The sequence below is a fragment of the Antedon bifida genome, chromosome 5 (assembly GCF_963402885.1).
Source record: "Antedon bifida chromosome 5, ecAntBifi1.1, whole genome shotgun sequence".
Classification (NCBI taxonomy): Eukaryota; Metazoa; Echinodermata; class Crinoidea; order Comatulida; family Antedonidae; genus Antedon; species Antedon bifida.
Genome location: NC_136230.1, coordinates 25,906,247 through 25,928,779, shown reverse-complemented (window position 1 = coordinate 25,928,779; position 22,533 = coordinate 25,906,247). Strand labels below are relative to the sequence as shown.

General features: G+C 33.8%; 1 protein-coding gene across 1 annotated transcript; it reads left to right on the top strand.

The window, feature by feature from the left end:
* The first annotated feature begins 3,448 nt into the window (after positions 1-3,448).
* On the top strand, positions 3,449-15,728 carry LOC144843459 (filamin-A-like). The gene is made up of 17 exons (XM_078700244.1): positions 3,449-3,893; positions 4,550-4,796; positions 5,810-6,089; positions 6,387-6,498; positions 7,193-7,390; positions 8,475-8,695; positions 9,241-9,399; positions 9,776-9,920; positions 10,498-10,668; positions 10,772-10,918; positions 11,073-11,198; positions 11,625-11,771; positions 12,520-12,918; positions 13,117-13,296; positions 13,875-14,024; positions 14,904-15,071; positions 15,442-15,728. Exons 1-17 carry the CDS (start codon positions 3,449-3,451, stop codon positions 15,726-15,728), a joined length of 3,582 nt encoding a protein of 1,193 aa, XP_078556370.1.
* Positions 15,729-22,533: the final 6,805 nt, after the last annotated feature.

Below are 22,533 nucleotides of genomic sequence, written 5' to 3'. Positions count from 1 at the left end.
GAAATTCTTGTCCATAAACTTACCGTATATCCAAAAATATACTATATTTAGAAAAATATAAAACTTAGAAGAACTATGTTTACACAAATAATATATTTATTCACTTGATTTTATACCATATACAGAAAAAAAACTTTTTGTTCACGCTAAATAATAATATCCTTGGGATAAAAGATTTAATGTATAACGGTAGTTCTAAGTCGGATTAGGCCTAGAGATGGTAGGAATTATATTCTTTAAAGAGGAGATGAGATGGTTGTGAGAGGATAAGCTTTACCACAGAAATGACTTCGGTACTATCCGTAGTGATTATTATTCACAATTATTTATTCTGTTGTATTAAATCTACTCTCGTATAGTATTTTACCAGCATTGCGATCACTGCAAACTCTATTATTCCCTTATCGAAAAACGATGCGTATAGGCCTACGTTTATAGACTTCCTTGTTGTGCTGGTATAAGTATCCCAACGGTCGAACAATTCAGAGGAAAACTCTACCTAAAGATAAAACATATTTATAAGAATTGAATTAATAACGACTTGCCACTATAAATCATAGCAAACTATCGATGTAGAAGACTGATATGTTTGCGGCCGACCTCTTCGTGGTTCTGAACAATCACAACTAAACGACATCGTATATCCAGTCCACATTTTTACACTGTATTGCCATGTATTAATCCACACAACCTCTATTGTGGTGTGTAATGAGAGAGCGTTCGTATATGGTTGCCTCCATGGAAATGATGTGAATATTAAAGCATAGAGATATTATAATATTATATCTATGATTAAAGGAAGACCATTTAATTTGAAAATGCGTGGACATAAATTGGTGGTTTTAGTAGTCAATGTTATCTCTCGTTGACTTAATGTTAATTATAAATGTCTTTAACAACATACATCCTTACATGTGACATTGTTCATATTCTTCACGATTGCTTTGTCTACACTCTTGGAACTAGCCTATGGTACGCTCGTAGACAAAGAGCGAGAATCGTACAAATACATAGCCCATATCTGCCGAGAACCAAATAGCTCATTAACAAAACGAATGCTCTTTGCACACAAGCCCGAAAACCTTACTATCGTGACTCCTGGATTAAATTAAGCAATCTCCTTCAGTGCGATCCTAGTCAAACTAAGAAGCTAACGCAGTCCGAGGAAGCCCTTCAACAGTCGGACCCAGCATATATTTGGATGCTAGAGAAGACTGCCTCTTGGATGCGACTGGCATCAGTGGGAGGAACGAAACTGTACTGTACTGTTAACAGGGATGGATGGTGTTATGGTCATCATTGTATTATTATACAACATGAATACCATTCCGTACATAACCGTACAATAATATCTTTGACTAACTTCGCTTTCTTTGATTGGAATAACAATGACGTCATCTGCGACTATGTATTTCTTGTCGTTTGTCGTCTGGCATTTTTTGTAAGAATTCAAAAGCACCTGACCCATATCTACGTTACGTAGATTATCGAATCCATTACCAGCACCTGAAAAGAAAAAACAAAAAAAACACGTACACTGTATATTAATGATATTTATTTATATAACACCTAAATAAATGTCTGTCATTTGATTGGACGATTGTGGGTCACATGGCGTGCAATAGTACGCATTATTAAACGATCGTTTAATAGTACTTTTTTTCGTGTACGAAAAAAAAAATCTGTTCGTGTTGAAAAATATTTTTTTTATACTATTACTTTTTGAAATACAACAGCGCCACCTATTTTGTACTTTCGTCGCAAATGTTATTGTTATGACTGGTTTCGCGATGAGAGTACATTTTTGGAGAGATATAGGCCTATTGTACTAATTTAGATCAAAAACGCATTTAAATTAACTTTAGATCGTTTTTAGGATTTTGTTTAATTAATGCATGGAGTTATAACTCCATGATTAATGGAACATCTCTACAAGACGTGGAATCGTTGGAAAAAAACATAATTAGCCTAGATGAGTTTCACTTTCGTATTGCTGTATTTCAGGCTAGGCTAACAGTATGTGCCGTTATAAAATTCATATAAATAATAATATTTAATATAATTATTAAAAACCAAATGTTATTGTTTTAATCAAGTTAATCAAATGTAGGATTTGCTAGCCTACTTATTTTGATTCAAATGACAGGAATCTATTTAAATGTTATATGAAACAAACAATGAATGTTTTATATTCGTGTAATGGTACAAATAATGATATTTGGTGAATGATGAACGGTTATATATCAACTCGGCTGTTGCCTCGTTGATATATAACCTTTCATCATTCACATCATGCCATTATTTGTACCATTAAACTCATAAAAATTTATTATTTGTATAATATATACTTATAATACTTGATATATACTTGCATGGCCTGATGTGTAGACTAGACAAGTTAAAATGTTTTAGTCTCAACGATTATAGGCAACGTCTTATAATAAGTCAAAGATGCTCTCTCCAGGTGGAATGCCATCCTGAGATGATTAGTAGTAATTAGTACAATCTTGTTTAATTTTAATTAATTTATATGTAATTTTACTTTCTATGGACCAGAGATTCCGAAATAAAAGATTGAATGGATAGGCCTTTGAATTGTTTTCGTAACGTTTCAAATGATCGTTATAGATTATAATACTGTATTTATTCGAATAAACTTTGAATAAAAGCATCCCTCGAACTATCACAACCCCGCCCCACCCCGATAGAACATCATTTTATATACACGCCCACCCCCCCCCCCCCCCCCTCCTCCCACCCCCAGCACATTTCAAATATATAGTCCCCAGGGCGTTCATTTCTTTCCTCACTTCTTAATATTAATTGTGTTGTATTTTGTCATATCTATGGGTATTTATTTGATAATAATTATATTAGGCCTACCATATTACTAAAAAATAATAAACAGCCGCCTTCGAATAAACACCTCCTTCGAATAAACGCCTCCCTCGAATAAACTCCCCCTTTAAAAACATACCTGAACAATAAACGCCCCGGGGCGTTTATTCGAATAAATACGGTAAGTTATCTTAGTTAGACATGATATTTATATATAATCTTAATATGAAACACTGTGTAAACACGCAACACCCGATAAAACAAACACGATCCTACTTCATCGTTGGACCTTCGTAGAAGTAGGCTATCGGGAGCTCTATACTGTTACAGTACAAAACTCGTAGTACGCCAATGTATGCAGTGATTCCACCGCACGTATAAATCAGTATTTAAGAAGGATTTTTATTGTGTGTCGACAAGTTTGAAAGGTACCACAGTTAATGTGGATATAGTACCGTCTAATTGTGACATCGACTAACTATTTACATCGGATATTGAATAATAGAAATTGGTTTTCGACGAGAAGCGAACAAACGGGTAGGGATTTGTAAACAATCAAAACTGTTTGTATAAATATTGTAGATACCTAAACGAGGTTCTGAATTTGATTATGACGGCAGCGACAGAAGATAATAACGCATCTTCTTCCGTTGAAGAGGAACTACCAGAGCAGCAATTTTCATCAGATGAAGAGGATGAAGTAGAAGATAAAGCAAAAGATGCAGTTGATCCTTCCAGAAGATGGATTCAAATTCAAAAGAAGACTTTTACTGACTGGTGTAACGAACAACTTCGCCAAGGTGAGGACGAAGACAATGGTGAAACTACGGAATCGGTTTGTGCCATCACGGAAATAGAAACCGCGTTCGCAGACGGTCTCTTGTTAATTCAATTAATGGAAAAATTGATCAAATCTGTTGCGAATGATCAACGGATCAGAAGAGGACACAAGAAAAGGTACTCAAAGAACCCTAAGTTTGAAGCGCAAAAGATCGATAATATTGCGTATGCTTTAAATATGATAAAGGAACAAGGAATACAGCTTGTAAATATAGGTAAGTTATTTTTAGGCGTTTGTTGTCAGATGATGAGGATGTATGTGTTTAGAAAGGGGAATCAAACGTACGCAACCTCACACAAAACATTGTAAATTATAGTATCATGTTTCTATAGGCTTATTGTAGCAATGCGCAACAAGAATGTTTATGCATTAATCCAAATTGAACATTAACCCCTAATAATAATAAAACAATTCTTTCGAGATGTGGTCTGATTATAGGATTCGCTTAATTATATTTGATATTTACTTAGGCCTACTTGTTATTTGGTACGACACATTGTAGGCCTTTGTAATAAGCGTATTGTAAAGTCTAATAACAATTACTGAAAAGTGTATGTTTATCTCTTGTAATCAATTAAATACTTAAAGTACTGCAGCATTTCTAAGATATTATTAATAAACTTTTGTCAATAGCGGTACTGCTGGTGTGGAGAAATAAAACAGTGATAGCGACCTCTGTTGGTTCTTTGAAGTTTGTTAGTCGTTTGGTTGTGGTAGTTAGTGGTCCAGAGCAGAGAGTACATGCTTAGCTACCCTGTTAGCTACGTAAGGCCTAGCTCACAATGGAATCAATTTTTCTTCACTATTTAAGATGTGTTTTCCTTATTTGATGCTAATAGTAGGGTTTTATAATTGGGATTTCTTTGACAGGAGTAAATGATATTGTAGAAGGAAACCTAAAGATAATCCTAAGCCTGGTATGGAGACTTATTTTGAAGTATCAGATCACAGGCACTGCTCCTGCTGGTGGTGACGACGGAGAAGGAAGCGGTTCGCCCCCCAAAAAGTCATCGGTAGCCCCTAAGAAACTCATATTAGCTTGGATGAATGCTGTTTTACCCGAAGGGTGTAAAGTGAAGAACTTTACAACTGACTGGAACGATGGAATTAAGTTGAGGTAGATTTATTATATATTGATTGATAAATATTTTTACTAAAAATCATTGTAAAACTACTGGCTCTATCTATGCCTAGTCGTAGATACAATCTCCAGACTACATCTACCACAGCCATATATTGAAAGACATTGCATACGTACGTGAAAATGCTATGTACATGTAACATGGTACATAAAAACGCTATGTTATTTCTGTTGGTTACACTTCCCTGCACAGCATGTTTGTCATCGATCGAAGATGTCTTCCGTTTCGTGAAAAGGCCCATTAATCAGAGGGTCTAGCCCAGCAGTCAGCTAGTAAGCATGTACTTACTACTAGCTAGCCATCCATTCAGTTAAGGCAAAAATGAATTAGTGGATTTAGTACAATATTAATACACTCAAGCAATGAAAACCCATAGGCCTACATTTCATCTGGAGTCATATTGCATTAAAATACTATACATTCTTTTGATTAAAGATGTATTGTCCCTTTGACTAATTCCCAAAAAATTTTTTTTTTTATATTTAAAAAAAAAGTGGGTCATTTTGAAGTATCATAATAGTTATTAACTTTCACCAAAAATTTCAACCGAAATACAGACGTTTTTTTATTCAAAAAATAACTTTGACTTCCAGTCAAAGTTTTCGATCAAAACATATCTGATAATGCAACACGCTTGTTTGGCTACTCTGTATGCATAATCATAAAACCTCCTCGCGATCTGTGTGAAAACACCTTCTCAACCGCGACGAGTTGTAAACAATCCTAATTAGCATCATGCATAATGCATACTCGTGGTTTGAAATCTTTGTTTACTTTCGCTCGTGACGATTTTCCAGATGAAATGTAATCAAATTAATTTACCTATTAATTACGTAAACTTGTTGTTTTTGGCTCGAATTTTCGACTTAAAGTGAATAACTTTAATATTACTTTGATAATGGCCAATTTAAATATAGAATATTTTTTTTTTCATTTTTTGTGTTTCAAGGGACAATACATCTTTAACTTTACAAATACTTTTCCATAGTGCGCTGCTTGACTTCTGCACACCAGGTCTTATGTCAAACTGGAAGTTACTGGATCCAAATAAGAAGACTAAGAATTGTAAAGAGGCTTTAGAGGCAGCCTACAAGCATTGTGGTATACCCAGACTGCTCTCGGCAAAAGATATGAGCAGCCCAGACCTGGACAGTCTTAGCTGTTTGACGTACCTATCTTACTTTGTGAAGAAGAACGGTCCAGGCTGGAATGCCACCTTAAATTGGGTCAGGCGGACTATTCCACAACTCAACATTCAAAACTTTCAGGTAACTTTAAATTATACAATGTAACTAGTTTTGATTGTGGATTTTAAAAAAAAACATCTCTCTAGACAAATGGTAATTGTAAACTAAAGCCAGCCAAAAACAAAAAGCCCATTTCCACTTTAAATCACGCCATACGAAAAAGATGAATTAGACAATTTTTCGCGCATTTTGGTTTAAAAAGTTGTCAAAATTACAAAATATTTTCAAAATCATGCATATTTTGAATCTACTATAGATCAACTTTTTCCTGTAATGACATTCTGTTATTTACACCCACCCTGACTTCACTACTTTCAGAGCGATTGGAACGATGGTATTGCTTTGTGTGGTCTCATCAATGCTGTTAGCAACACCTTTCCAGACTGGCAGGATATGGACAAATCAGCCGGGCTAGAAAATTGCACGAAAGGTACTCATTTTGTGCATACATTAATATACGTATTATTATGTATTACTAAATATGTATATATGGGACTTTTCATTCTCGCCAAACACTCATTTCAAAATCAATATATTTCATTCTCAAATATTACATAATAAAAGATATCTTATTTATATTTAAATATTATTTGTTTATATGTAGAATATACATACTGTACTTTCCTAAACATTTGATTCTGAAATATATTATTATGGAGATGTGTAATATATTTTTGAAATTCAATTTGAAATATTACATTTTATACATATTCATCAAACAATTTGAAATGTGGTGCCATTCAATAGTAATATTTACCATACCAGGGTATAGTCCTATGGGCCTATTTATGAAATTAGGGTGTGTAAGATATGGCTTTACCAAAGTCTTGTTTCTGAGTTTTTAACCTAAATTAAGTATATACAGTAATCTTTTTTTTAAATTGTATTGAGGTCATATTTTATTTGTTTTTTCAATATTCATAACTTTAATTATTTTATAATCATTTTGTGAAACATTTTTATTGTTTTCTGTGAACACACTATGTATTTTATTATATCAATATTCATAACTTTGTTTTGCTGTGAAGCATTCCTATTGTTTTCTGTTGAACACACTATGTATTTTTGTCATTTACTTTATTTTCAACTGTGTTTCATCATTCATATCATTTCATCATTATCAGCATTGGATTTTATACAAACCAAGCTAGGCCAGCAAGTATACATATCTGGCCACGATCTCATTCTTAGCAGAGCCCATGAGCTTGCTATATGCCTCATAGCCAGTCAGCTTTATGGTTGCTATACCAAAGGCTACACAATCAATCCTAGTGAGCCTGATGAGTCCATGGGACTTGAACCAACTCCCAATGGTTATACAGGTAATGCACATTAAACATAATGATCAAATATGTCTATATTAGATAAAAATAGATAAATATATCTAATTGTAGTATTGTATAGTGAGGGGGAACTTTACTGTGAAAATGAACAATGGGAAATATTTATTTTAATACTACAGCCAACCTGTTAAGGGGACATTTTGTGGATTAGTAATAATTATAGTTTCAAGCAAGGTCCCTAAATTATTTCCACACCATTGATAATGATTACTGTAACACAATCCCATATTTGAATGCTGATTTGTTTAAAATCAAAATACCAATTGTTGTACTACACCAATTTTGACACTGATACTAGTTAGGAATTACACGCTCACACAATTTTGAAATAATTTCTTTATTCACTGTTCACAATGGGTAGAGCAGTATAATGAAAGAATTGGGTATAGGCTCTTGACTTAGCCGAACAAATATCTTGTTACGCATCAGTGATTACCAACTATTTAATACTTTTGTTATAAATGTAGGCACTCCTTAGTTTTAGATTAATATGTGGACAGTTATTACTATGAGTGAAGATATTTGATAAATTGTTGTCTTATTTATTTATCTAAAGGTAAGATCATTTAAAATATAGAATATATGAAATAATATAAAAATTAGGAGTAGTTTGGTCGTGTGTTGTCATAGCATGGTTGTATGTTTGTTAATGTAATCATAGTAGTTTCTCGGACTGAATCACTTTTGAAATTTGATATGAATTTAGGTTAGCTTCTATTCTATGGGTAAATTGGCATTTAGTAAAAGTCTAAATTGGTATTTCTCTATCTTTTAGCCCTGTTCACAGAACAACAGGAGGTATTAAATCAAGCATAACAACTATTTTATATTAGATTCTTAAGTTGATGATTAGAAATATGTTAGTGGGATATATATATATATATATTTGTGCATGTTATCTTAGGAAATTTATTTTTTATTTTTTTATTTTTAGTATTTAAATACTGTAGGGGAAATTAACTCTAAGCTATCGTTTAATATTTTTTCAAATAAATTCACTTTTTTCTAGTATTTTCTATGTGATGTGTTTTAATAAATGTGTTATTATAAATGTTTATTACAGGCATTGAAGCTAGCAAAAGTCTAGGAGTTGAACCTGTGGTTACTGTTGATGAGTTGAACAACCCTGGGGTCGATGAACTTTCCGTCATGACGTTTGCTGCCCACTACATCAACTATCAACCCCCGGCCCCATTGAAAATTTCCCCCGAGAACTGTGTCTCGTTGGATTTTGCAAAATTACACAGAAATAAAGATGGATTTGTTGCTGATGTTGGCGAACCTGTAAGTAGTATATTAATATTGTTTTTCTACCATTTTGGCTTATTGTTAAGATTAGCCATAACTGTCCCTTCTTAAAGGTGGCAAGACCCTATTCACATGACAAACAAACACAAGATGCTCTACACAGACAAAGTCTTCCTACAAATTGTTTTTGGAAGTGGAGTTGTTTTTTTGGACATGAGAATATTCTGGCCGCAGTGACCACCAGGCTGTACAACTCCACTGCACTGTATATTAGTAGATGACTATATCTTTGTTGGTACTGTAGTAAGCAAAGGTATGCACAGCACCATCCACTGCCTTCCTCCATCTCCTTCTTCCCCAATCCTTTGTCCCTCCCTTTCTCTTCTACTCCTTTTACATTATTTAAATTTGGGAAATGATTGAGTTGGCCTTATTGACAGTAAAACATATGTTTTTGTTTTTTATTGATTTCCACACATAAATAATAGATAATTATGTTACAATAAGCATCATGCATATAACAAAGATATGTGGCTGGTGAGCAACATGATTTTTATTTTTTTTTTAACAATTTCGTGAAGGTCACCTTTACGATTCGCATCACTGATTCAAGTGTCACCATGAATGATATTGCAGCTCAAGTGGAGAGTCTTAGTACACCGCCCTCTATCAGTATCAAAACTGAAAGTACGACAGAGGCAGAAGCCACATTTGTACCTAAAGAAGCAGGAGAACATAAGGTAACTTGTGTGATTTAGAAGTTGAACTACGGCATTAAATGTGGAGATAATGTTGACCATAGTTGGTGAACCAATCTAATCTACTAATTTGAATTAAAGATTTCTTGCACAGATCAGTACTCCATGGTGCTGACAGAAAAAAACATTTTTATTTTCAAAAACAAATGCAATTATACAGACATTTTTAATTGAAGATTGGTTAATTTATTTAAACTATAGTTTTATCAGATAAATTTTCATCAAAGTTTGGTGAAAGCCACATTAAATGACCATATTTAAAGATATATACAGATATACAGATTTTATTTTTTAGGAGGACAATATATTTTTATTTGAATTAAAATGATAATTAAAGGGTGTTTAATGTCATCTTTAGGTTGTTGTTAAATGTAAAGGACAAGAAGTGAGAGGATGCCCTGTGTTTGTTATGGTCATGCCAGTTAAGAAGTCATTTCCACGTAAAGTGCATGTTACCTCTCAGGTGGACCATATTATGCTTGGAGAAGAAGGCCAAGTTAAAAGTGAGATATTTACTTTTTTGTTCTTTTTTAGTTTAAAACGTATTTATATTTTGTCCTGGAAACTGAGGAAATTCAGATTAGGCCCTCCACGGACCCAAGGAAGCCAGCAGTGCAGCGCCTAACAGATCAGCACACCGGGAGACGATCCCCTACTCTTTGCGAATGTGTGCCAAGTTCATTAACATGCACTATGTACACATGACCAACTGCTTTACGTTCCATCCGAAGGCAAGGAGAGCAAAGCATCTTGCTTAAGGATACAGTATGGTACGGATAGGCTCAAACCCTTAACTATCACATGCTAGTCCTATATTATCATTACACCATCACATCCGGTATATACAGCACCGCCATGATTCCAGACGGTCTCCCATCCCAAATGCGAGCGGGCCCAACATTGCTTGAACTTCAGTGATCTGACGAGAACCGGTGTTTCAAAGTAATTGTATGAAAAAAAGATAGAAAGAAATAGAAATTTGTTTATTTGCCACTGTTCATCCTACAAATAAATAATTTGTAACCTATTCAAAAATGTGTGTCAATTTATCATTACAATTCTATCGTCTGTTTGTTCCAGTTGATGCATCTGAGGCTGGAGAGGGCAACCTAACTGTAGAGGTCAGTAATGGGTTTCATAATCTACCAATCAGAATCACCGGTAGTATGACATCATTCGTCGTTCACATCAGGGCGATTGAACTTGGAATATTCAAGGTCTATATTCGATGGGATGGTCAAATTATTTCAGGTAAATTTGATAAAATGTATAAAAAAAATGTATAGAATTTGTAATTTTTTAAAAATAATAATACGTACGTACATAATTTTTCTTGTTACTTCAAATACCATAGATGATCCAATAACGCTTGAGGTGAGACAACCAGGAGACATCAAAGTTTTCGGTGGTGGACTCAACATTGCACAAGAGGGAAGGCCGTCCACGTTTATTGTTGATCCACGAGAAGGCGGGGAAGGAGAATTAAAAGTTACTGTAGATGGTAAGTTTGAATATTGTAATAATGTAAATTACAGGTGGCCAAAAAAGATTAACATTCTACATACCCACAGTGTAGCACCATCAATTTTGCTATCTTTATATAGTACTAAGATTACAGTGTATAATAACATTTTTTATTTGTCTTTCTCTTAAAGGGCCAAATTCATTTGGAAAATGCAGCATTACTCCAAACGCAGATGGTACCTATACAGTAATGTACGTACCTGCAGAGGTTGGGATATTTACCATAAAGGTCATGTGGTCTGGAAAGGAGGTCAAAGGTAATATGATCCTTCTTTATTTATTACATGTTTTAAATGTTCCTTAATAGGGATGTCTCCTGAATTAGGATTGTACATAGTTTATTTAAAATATGTATTGGCCCTTGTTACATATGAAAGTGTTCCCTTAATGTTGGTGTCCCATAAATAGGGACGTCCCATGAATTGGGATTGTCCATTTAAAACTTTTATTGTCCCTCGTTTGTTAAATAAGAAAGTGTTCCCTTAATGCGGGTGTCCCGTGAATAGAGATGTCTTAAAGGAAGTCTATAACAATAATTAAATATATAATGTATAAGTGCCAATGCTCTCAGCAACTACTGTACTAATGAAAAGATAGTTGATGTAGTAAAAATGTGATAGTATTTGGGGTTTTGAATACATCACCTACTACTGAATAACATTGTTTGTACTTTTTTTCCATAGGTAGTCCTTTCCATGCTCGTGTAACTGATCCCAATCGAGTGCGTGTTGTTGGAGGTCAGATGCCTGGAATGTTAAGTACTGGAGGGCTTCTCTTAAATGTGGACAAAGAATATATTGTTGAATATAAGACAGAGAACGCTGGTCCAGGTAATTTGTGTTGATTTTGTGATTGTAATATTTGTTCTCAATTGAGTAAGTTTGCATTATGACCTCTAAGGGCCCACGGTAGCAAGCAGTGCAGCGCCAACCACGAACGACGGAACCAGTACCCCAAGGTAACCCCTACTCTTCCGAAAGATGAAATGGGTTCTTTAAAGTGCCAGGACCTCCAGTTTTAAGTCTTTTTCCAAGAAAACTTGTTCTACCACCAGAACATGGTCGAGAAGAGCCTTAAACCTGTGCCAATATTATGGCCACGGTTTGCAACGCCCCTGCCTTAACCACTCGGCCACTTAACCTGCTTGGTGACACATGTTTCTATTAATCATATTAATGCGTTCTAGTGATAAGTCTCACCACTCATGGGGAGACAGAGTTTTCACAGTTAATGCTCCTCGTTTATGGAATTCTCTGAAAAAAAAGGATGGAAGAATTCAAGTATGCTTTAAAAATGGCTTTTTTTCTGGCCAGCATTATCTTTGGGGTGCCTCTATCTTGGTTGCCGTCTCTGAGTACCCAGTCGTCTGTGGCAGGACAAATGTGTATCCGGCTCCTTTGTTTGGTCACCTAGGTAGGGGTCGATGGCCGTGACAGAATGGTGACGGATGGTAACTTTCCAAAGACATTGCATATTAAGCCAGATATTGTATATTGAATTTGTTTTAAGACGCCTTGAGCACTCTTGAGCAGTATGTGCGCTATATAATTCTATATTATTTATTTATATCCTATCTAGGTCTTTTATCAGCATCTATTGATAACCAAAAAGGAAGTCAAGAGAATCTTCCAATAGAAATGGTCGCAACAGATCGTTACCGCATAAGATGCTTAGTACACAACGAAGGAAAATACCTCTTTAGAATAATGTGGGCTAACATGCCGATTCCTGGATCACCATTCAGCGCCGTAGCACGATTCCCGCAAGATCCTGTCGATTCTCGCAAGGTGCATTGTACCGGAAAAGGAATCATTAGTGGAAGAGTTGATGAAGAGAGCTCCTTCAGTATCAATGGTTCGGAAGGAGGACCTGGAATTCTGAAATGCTGGATGACTGGTTCAAGTTCCGACATCAATGTGGTCACTGAGAGCTTGGGTAACGGCATGTACAAAGCAGTTTATATGCCAACAGTTGCAGGTAATTAAACAATTTAGATTATAAAGCAGTAAAATTGGATAAACCTTAACTGGAATATAAAAAATTTGTTTTTTATATCGTGGAGCTAGATTATAGAATACTCTAGAAAAACCAATGCAAAATGGCACAAATTTAAATACTTTAACAAAATTATTGGTATTTTTGTAAAGTTTTTATATATGGTAATTTTATTTCTAGGTACGTATCTGCTCCATGTGACATGGTCAGGTGATAAGGTGATGGGGTCACCATTTTCTGTGAAAGTAGGAGAGAAGGCACGCGCTCAGGCAGTCACTACAAAACATACAGAGCTTTTGCGAACTCTGATTGCAGGTCAAAGGTCAAGGCTTGTTATTGACGTTAAAGAAGCAGGCACAGGTATATTATAAATGTTGCTAAATTTTCTTTTTTCAATTTATTCAGTTATAATATATATTATTATTTGAAACCAGCCAACAGTTTATTTATATAGTTTTTTAAATTTTCACTTTTAGTAGTTTATGTTTGTTTTGTTTATTTTAGTAGTGTATCAAACAACACATTTCCAATTTTATTATTTTTTATGAATATTGGACAAAAAAGTTTTTCAAATTTGAATTCTAAGTAATAATTATTTTGTCCGTCCTGTCTTTAGTGCCATTCAATTAGCATATTTTCCATTAACAACGACTCCTGACTTTGTTTTAGATGTAATGAAAACAACCAGCTTTAGCATGTTAATTGTTTAGTTTGTATATTTAGGCAAATTGCCAAGGATTACCATAAGCGAATTCATTAACTATCCTTCTCAAAGGTGGCAATCCTGTTCACAAGACAAACATATACAACAGATGCTCTACATAAACAAAGTCTTATTACAAGTGGAGTGGAGTTATAATTTGTCATTAGAGCAAATCCTGACATGACAGGACTTCAACCTATTTCCATTTCCATCTATTATATTTCTTATGTTTCAGGCGAGTTAATTTCCCGCTGTGTTGGTCCTACCACATACGCTGAAGTGCATATTGGCGATAATCAAGACGGCACCTATTCACTTCTTATCAATCCTACTGAAGTTGGTAGGCATACGTTGGAAATCAAATTTGGACAAGAACACATCCAAGGTAGAATAAACAGAGAATGGCATTTTCTACAATTTACTTTACTTTGTATACTAATCCCCCAAAAACAAACAAAAAAATTAAGAGTAATAAAAAAAGGCTTTGAATAGGCCATTTCGCAGTTTTATAATGTTAATTAGTTTCGTAAAAAAAAATGATGTTTTTACTTATAAAAAGACAAAATATACTGTTAAGTTTAACCAAAAACCCATTGACTTCCAGTATTTTTTGTTTTAAATTACAAATTTTTCAGGTAAATTATTTTTTTTCCAATCCAATTTTTGGTTAATAATGGCATATTCAACCAAAGTATTAGAAAAAAATTATTTTTTCAGGGAGACAATATCTTTAAACATAGTCTCACTGTAGATTAGTTCATTGTTTGTTAGATTAGTATCGGTATTAGATTATTTACTGGTTATATTTCCAGCACATATTTCCCCTTTCCAAAATTTCCCATGTCAATTTTAATTGATGGTATTGCATAATTTAAAATTTTTTTTCAAATCATGTCGGGGTCCGAATTTCATCAATTTCAATTTAAGCTTAAGGACGTAATAAATACCTTTTGGTTTTATGATAGTCCGATTTATAAATAGTCACCCATGTGTTTCAAAATACACATGCCTATTAATGTCTATGAAAATCAATGTCTACAGCCTAGGCTAATGGTCAGTGGCATAGGCCTAACGCTGGAGGCCTCAGGCATTTTTAACCTTTTTCCACTTATTTTATTGCCTGTTTTTCCTCTGGGCACTGCTCAGAGGGGTTTAGCAAGTGAGCGCTCATAGCCATTATGCCATTGCTAATGGTTATAGTGAAGATAAAGATTTGCTCTTTTAATGACATCATTATTAATTCACTTATTTTACATCATTTTAGGAAGCCCATTTATTTTCCATGTGAATCAGCCTCCTGATGCGAGCAAGGTGCACTGTTTTGGCTCTGGTTTAGTTCATGGCATAATGTCCAACTTTGACGGTAGGTTCAACTGTGACACAAGGGGTGCCGGAGCGGGCCAGCTTAAGATTCGTGTCCATGGACCTAAAGGTAGGTGTTTTATGCATTTTTTGTAAACATTTTTTTTAAATCAATGGCTTTACTAATGAGTTTGTTATATGAAAATATAAAACAAGCTCCCTTTTTTTTAATTTGTTTTATATTATTATATATTCTTTAATATTATTTAAAATAAAGAAAAAGACAATTGTTAATGTGTGCAGAAAACAATAAAACAAATAAACAAACATAGCATATAGTCAATATACATACACACAGGTTTAAGTTAATAATATGTTTTAATTATCTTTATATTATTATTATTATTATTTTTTATTATTATCTATTTTGTAATACTTATTTTTTTATTATTTTTCATTTTTTTAAAATTTTATTTCACTTTTCAAAATGTTTTTCACAGGTTCTTTTAATGTAAAATTAACTCGCTCTGTTGAAAACGACCGCCTGATAAACGTCAAGTACAATCCCACTCAGACCGGTGAATATAAAGTATCCGTCCAGTGGTCCGATGTCCACGTGCCTGGTAGTCCGTTCAGAGTGTGGATCGTGAAAGATCAGGACCACTTGAATACTGTGAACTCAAAACATCCACAGGATCTAAGACGTCTCAGTGAACCTAATATTAACACTTTCACCGCCAGGCATTCAATAAAGGAAGTACCCCTCACCGCCAGCCTTTTTAGCTAAATTTACCAATTTTTCAAAGCTCATAGCAAAGGTGTTTGTAATCAGAAAGACATGTACTATACACTAAAATAATGAGATAGAAATAAGCTTTCCAATGGTACCAAACACTTTATTGAAATAAAACTGTAATACCACATAACTGTACAAAGAACATGACTCACTTTTAGCACTTTAGGCTGAATCAGAGAACAAAGCTGAGATAATGAGGGTTTTGTTTCAATGCTAAATTAGACAATGGTTTCTAAGCTTTTTGTACACTTGCTTTTGTTGTATTGGATTTACATTCTTAGTATGGAAGTCACTGTTTTTATTTACAAATATATACAATAGGTTTACAAATTACAATCTCAAAAATAATTTTTGACAGTATGATATCTTGTGAAACATAGACCTTTATGTAGTGGGACATTGCAAGAACTGCACACATATCTGGTCTCTTTCCTCATTCCTCTTTTGATACAGACTCGGCATTTTCTTGATGGTATTGTTTTGCATGCCCTACAATATTTTGCAATGTGTGGTTTTTGACATTTCCATCTAATCTAGTAAATGGATCATGAGCAGGGGCTCGAGGTGTTGGCACAACATTCTCATTGTTGGCGTAAGCCATCTCTTCATCGTCTGTTGTAGAAATCAGTGACTTTACAACACTCATTATGTACTGAATGAAGGTTTTGCATTCTCGGTTTTGCACTTTACATTTATATATTACATATGAATTGTACATGGCAATTTGAAACATATAAAACACATATTTTTTTGTCCACTTCATTGATTTACGTGTAAATGGATAATACTGTATGTATTGATCAAGTTTATCTACACCACTCATAAATTCATTATACAACGCTACACATGTTGGTTTCATTTTCACTACTCTGCCACCAACTACCCCGCGTTGTCTAACAGTTGCTTCAGTCATTGTGTTTTGGCCTATAGTTGTAACCATTTTTACAACTCTCTTGTCACGCCATGCTAGGCAAAGAACATCATCTTTGTGGCGTGCAATGACGCCACCAACAGGCAAATTGGCAGGCGAAGCATTGTGGATAGAAGGTGGTTCACCTCTGTTCTTACGCAGTGTGCCACATACATGCGTACCTATTTCAAGTAAACGTTTACTAAGTCTTACAGAATTGTAAAAATTGTCCATAAACAACTTGTGGCCCTTATTTGCAAGGTTGCCTAACAGCCCTTCAACGGTAACTTCCAACCTATCACCAACACCACAGTATGTCTTCAAAGACCAGCAATAACTGTTGTTAGCATCTGTCAGGATGTACGATTTGATTCCATACTTCACTGGTTTCTGAGGGTTGTATACTTTGAAACCAAGTCGCCCACGCCATGAAAGCATTCCCTCGTCAAGTGATATGTGAATTCCAGGGTTGTACAGCTCTCTGAATTTTGGCAAAAGGTGGTCAAGTACAGGTCTGACTTTGAATAGTCTATCATCACAATTTTCAGGACGCTGTGTGTTGTCGTTGAAATGCAAGTAGGCTAGTATCATCTCGAAACGATTGCGCGACATAATCTTGCTGAATACAGGAGTTGCCAAGAGTTCATCTGTCGACCAATACTGTTCCAGCTCTGGCTTTCTCACAATTCCAGTAAGGAACATCAAACCAAAAAAACGTTTCAATTCTGTAGCGTGTACTTCCTTCCAGGCTTTTGATCGTGAATGTCTCCTTTGACCATTTCGCTGTTGTTGAATATCAATGGACTGATCAGCATACAAATTTGTTTCATGGACCAGTTTGTCGAGCAATTCCTCAGAGAAGTACAGTTCAAAAAATTTTATTGGATCGTCAGAATCAATTTGGACTACATCAGTTGGTCCCGGAATACTTGTAAATGGAATGTTTCTTGGTTCCCAATCGTTCTCCTCCCAATTGTCCAGATTTACATTATTATCAACGCCACCATGACCACCTCTTCTCGCTCCTCGGCCGCCACGACCACCTCTTCTCACTTGAGCTCCTCTGCCGCCACCACCTCTTCTCGCTCCTCTTCCGCCTCTACGATTACGTACTGGAGATACAGATCTGTGGCTCGAAGCATCGCTGTCTAAAACAGATGAATCACTGTCGGAATCATTCTGAATAAATGTAAATAAATATATATATAAATAAAAACATTTTGGTATATATACATATTGAAATTGTTAGAAAATAAATAGCAAAATTGTTATTGTATTTTATTGCAATAGCTGATGGCAAAGCTGGCTATAAATGATAGGTATGCCCACACTTAGTGGGTTATACTGTAATTGTGAACACTTTTAGCCTCAGTCAGTCTGGTCTACTAACTAAACAAAAACTTAGAATTTCTAATAATGTGTTAGATTTCAAGTAATTTATAATGATTGAACAGCTGCTCATACACACAAGTATGTAAATACTGAATTCAAGTCTCGGATCAGGTGCCGTTTTCGGCCACCTCGACTTGTATGGACTATACCATTATAAAAAGATGGGAAAATAGGGGTGTCCCCAGTGTGTTAATGTGTTAAAATACTGCTGCTTTTGTTCTTTTGTGTAGTGCATTATGTTTCAGCAACAAAGGAAAAACACCTACGCCCTGCACCTAATTTCAGTTTTCAAGTTAATACAGTATATTATGGCTCTTTATTTCTATATAATTTTTAGGTATCCTTCCCTAATATGGATATTAGGTGGTTTCCCTAAGGTGGATATTGAATATTTTTACGGATTTATAGATACAGAAAGTATAAGTATTTTTTTTCAGTTACAAATAAAAAAATATAATTTACCTAACGATAACACAGTAGTACATATTTAACAAAGATGACAGTAGTACGTTTAATAAGATCTATCACATACTGATTATTAGGTAATCAGTAAAACAAAACATTATAATTTTTTATCAATGAATGTTTGACATTGCATGTTTTTAGGTTAGGTTTTTCTAAAACGTTTTAAACACGTTTTTAAATGTTTCCTCAAGCAGTACAGCCTTGTATTTAACTTCTTAACTATATGATCAACATGTCCACCCATTTAAGCTTTAGTCAAACACTACTCCCAGATACTTATAATTGTTAACAATCTCTACTTCCTTTTCTTTAATTAATGTATACTGTCAGACCAATTATGTTTTCGAAAATCAATTCTTATTTCTTTCGTTTTATTTATGTTTAGTTCAAGAAAATTGTTGCCATAATCGGTAAATCAAATAATCTCAGAAAGGTACAGAGAATAATCGTTGTTATAAGTCCAACTATAGCCGAGTCGTAGTAAAACAAAAATACATATAATTATGTCGTCAATGAATCCGTTACCATTTTGTTTCTGTATCTACAATCGTTTCATTTATTTACATTTAACATTAAATGTAAATGTATCAGGTAAAGCAAACATACATATAATTACGTTATTGAATCTGTTACCATTTTTTTTTTCTGTATCTTCATTCGTTTCATTTATTTACATTTAACATTAAATGTAAATGTATCAGGTAATCAGTAAAACAAATAAACATATAATTACGTTAATGAATCTGTTACCATTTTTTTTTCTGTATCTTCATTCGTTTCATTTATTTACATTTAACATTAAATGTAAATGTATCAGGTAATCAGTAAAACATATAAACATATAATTATGTCAATGCATCTGTTACCATTTTGTTTCTGTATCTACAATTCGTTTTACATTTAGCATTAAATGTAAACGTATCAGGTGATCGGTAAAACAAACAAAAAACATATAATTATGTCAATGAATCTTCAATTATGCTTGTCTACCGATGCCAGGTTCTTGGGTTCTAATCCATGTTGTTGGGATTTATCTTTTGCAAATAAAAAATATGATTTATCTACCGATAGGATTGGGCCGATTAGAATGCTTTTGCCAACATTCTTTTACATATTTCACAATAGAGTGTAAGTAATTTAACCGATTGTAATGTAGTATTTAGGATATTTTAATATCGATTGTACTGTAGTATTTACGATTTTTAAATTCCGATTGTGATATTTAGTTTAGTTGTTTTGTAGTTTAATAACATGTTTTAATTCCGATTGTACTGTAGTACTTAGGATGTTTTGATTCCGATTGTACTGTATTTAGTTGTATTGTAGGTAACATGTTTTAATTCCGATTGTATTGTAGTATTTAAGATTTTCTAATTTCGAATCCGATTGTACTAAAATTTAATGTGTTTAAATCCAGATAGGCATAACATAGTATTTAATATGTTTTAATTTTGATTATACCGTAGTGTTTAGTTTAGTTTTTATATATAGTAAGTCAGTATACCTACTTATAGGCCTAGTTAATAATAGTAATATTGTTACAAAATCTTGGCACAGTACCTAATATAATAACATGCCTTATAAAAAGTACATGCTTGCTAGTTTTTGATGTTCTGTATTGTTCCTTGTAGTTTGTACTGTAGGTTACATAACAGAACAATTGTATTGTCTTCCCATTCAATAGACACCCTTCTCTACATAAAACATAATACACCACACCCCTATCATAATAATGGTATGGTCCATACAAGTCGAGGTGGCCGAAAACGGCACCTGATCCTAATAAGGTACGTAATATATTAGCCTAGGCCTATAAAGTATTAGCCTGGACTGCACCGTCTGTCAGTGTCACTGACTGACACATACACGATTCTCAACCTATCTACAAACTAGCCTAGGCCTAGCTAAATAGTCTCCAATTACTGTATTTTATTACATTTCATAAATCAAAATTAGGTAAAAATATACTTACATCATCTGGGGATAATAAATACTCATTTTCAGAATCAGAGTCGGCAAATATTTCAGCAATTGCTTCGTCCGCAGTAAGCACATTACGAGCCATATTGCAAATCCTGGCTTGATTTACGGATGACGCGCGATGGGGTCAATGGCACTAGGGGTTAATAAAGTATCAAAATACTTGCGGTACAGATCGATTTGGATGTTGAAATTTTTAGAGGCGGTCCATATATACCTGCTCTAACAAATTGTGCAATAAAAAGCCAAAGACGGAAATTTCCGTCTTTGGCGGTCTGACGCTGGGCATCGGAAGACGGAGATTTCCGTCTTCGGCGGTGAAAGTGTTAATTCTATAAATGCTTAAAATGATTATATATAAATCGCATTGCTACAAACGATAAGAGGTTGTTTTTTCTTTCGGGAATCATCATGCATCAAAACTAAATTAAGTCTTAAAGATGTTATGTCCCCCAAAAACAGGAAAAATGAAGATCACTTCCATAGAAAATAAAACGAAAAAAAACGATGTTTTTACTTTAAAAAATAACATAATAAATGGTTAATTCAACCAAAAAGTCATCGACTGGCAGCCAATTTTACCAATTTTTGCTTTAAATTTCAGTTTTTTTCAGGTAAATACATTTTGTTAGATCCAATTTATGTCAAAGTGGATAACTATTATGTGACATTAAAATGGCAAATTCAACAACAACAATTTTTAAAATGATTTTTTCAGGGGGACAATACATCTTTAAAGGCATGTTGTTAGTGGCGAATACTTTTAATTTAATGTTAAAATTCATTGCTGTATTATATAAATAAAGATAAGATAATGCAGAATTTATTAAGGTTTTTTTAAAAGGATTAGATCATTGGTGGATTCGATGTTAACTTTTTTATGACGTGCTTCAGCCCAAGTTGCATCATGCCGTTTGGCGCCACATACAGGCATCAATTTATATTTGTATCTATCCATGACATGACTGTATGTCCAGGTTTTGTAAAAATTGAGAGGAAAGGTTTAATATTATAGATTTAGATTATAGGTTTAGATTCTCATGCCGCAGTACTTTGATATGAGTAGGTTAAATGTGTGTATACATATCTTGTAATTGTACTACTTGTAATTGTATGTAATTTCCTTATGTTTATGATTCATAACATTTTTATCATACATTATAAGTCTGATCGATCGAAGAATCGACCAATATGTCAATCAATACAACAATCGATCAATTCATCATGATCAATTATTCAATCAATTAATCCATCGATCTTAATCAATAAATGTATCGATAATTTCATCAACATTTTATTTCAGTTTATTCATAAACAGACATTGTATCATACATTATAAGTTTTATCGATCGCAGAATCGACCAATATATCAAGCAATACAACAATCGATCAATTCATCAATCATGATCAATTATTCAATACCTCGATCAATCAATCCATCGATACATATCGATACATATCGATCATTTCATCATTATCGATTATTTCAGTTTATTCATAAACTGAAATTTATTGTATCATACATTATACAAGTTTGATCGATCGAAGACTTGACCAATATATCAATCAATACCACAATCAATTAACCAATTCATTGATCAATTATTCAATAGATCGATCAATCAATTAATCCATCGATCATAATAAATGTATCGATCAATTCATCAGTACATCGATCGATCAATCAATTCAATGAATCAATACCCAATCAATCAATATATCAATCAATACCACAATCAATCAACCAATTCATTGAGCAATTATGCAATACATCGGTCAATCAATTATACATCGATATTAATCGATAAATGTATCGATCATTTCATCGTAACATCGATCAATCAATGAATCAATACAACAATTAATCAATACATCAAGCAATCGATACATCAATCAATCAATACTATTTATCTTATTGGTTAAGGATGTTGTAATCATGCGTATCATCTTGAAATTGTAATGCATGATAATATTTTAGAAATACTGTATCTGCTTAAATAAAATCCGTTCAAAATATTATTTTTAAGTTGCTACTGTAGATGCAGCTCT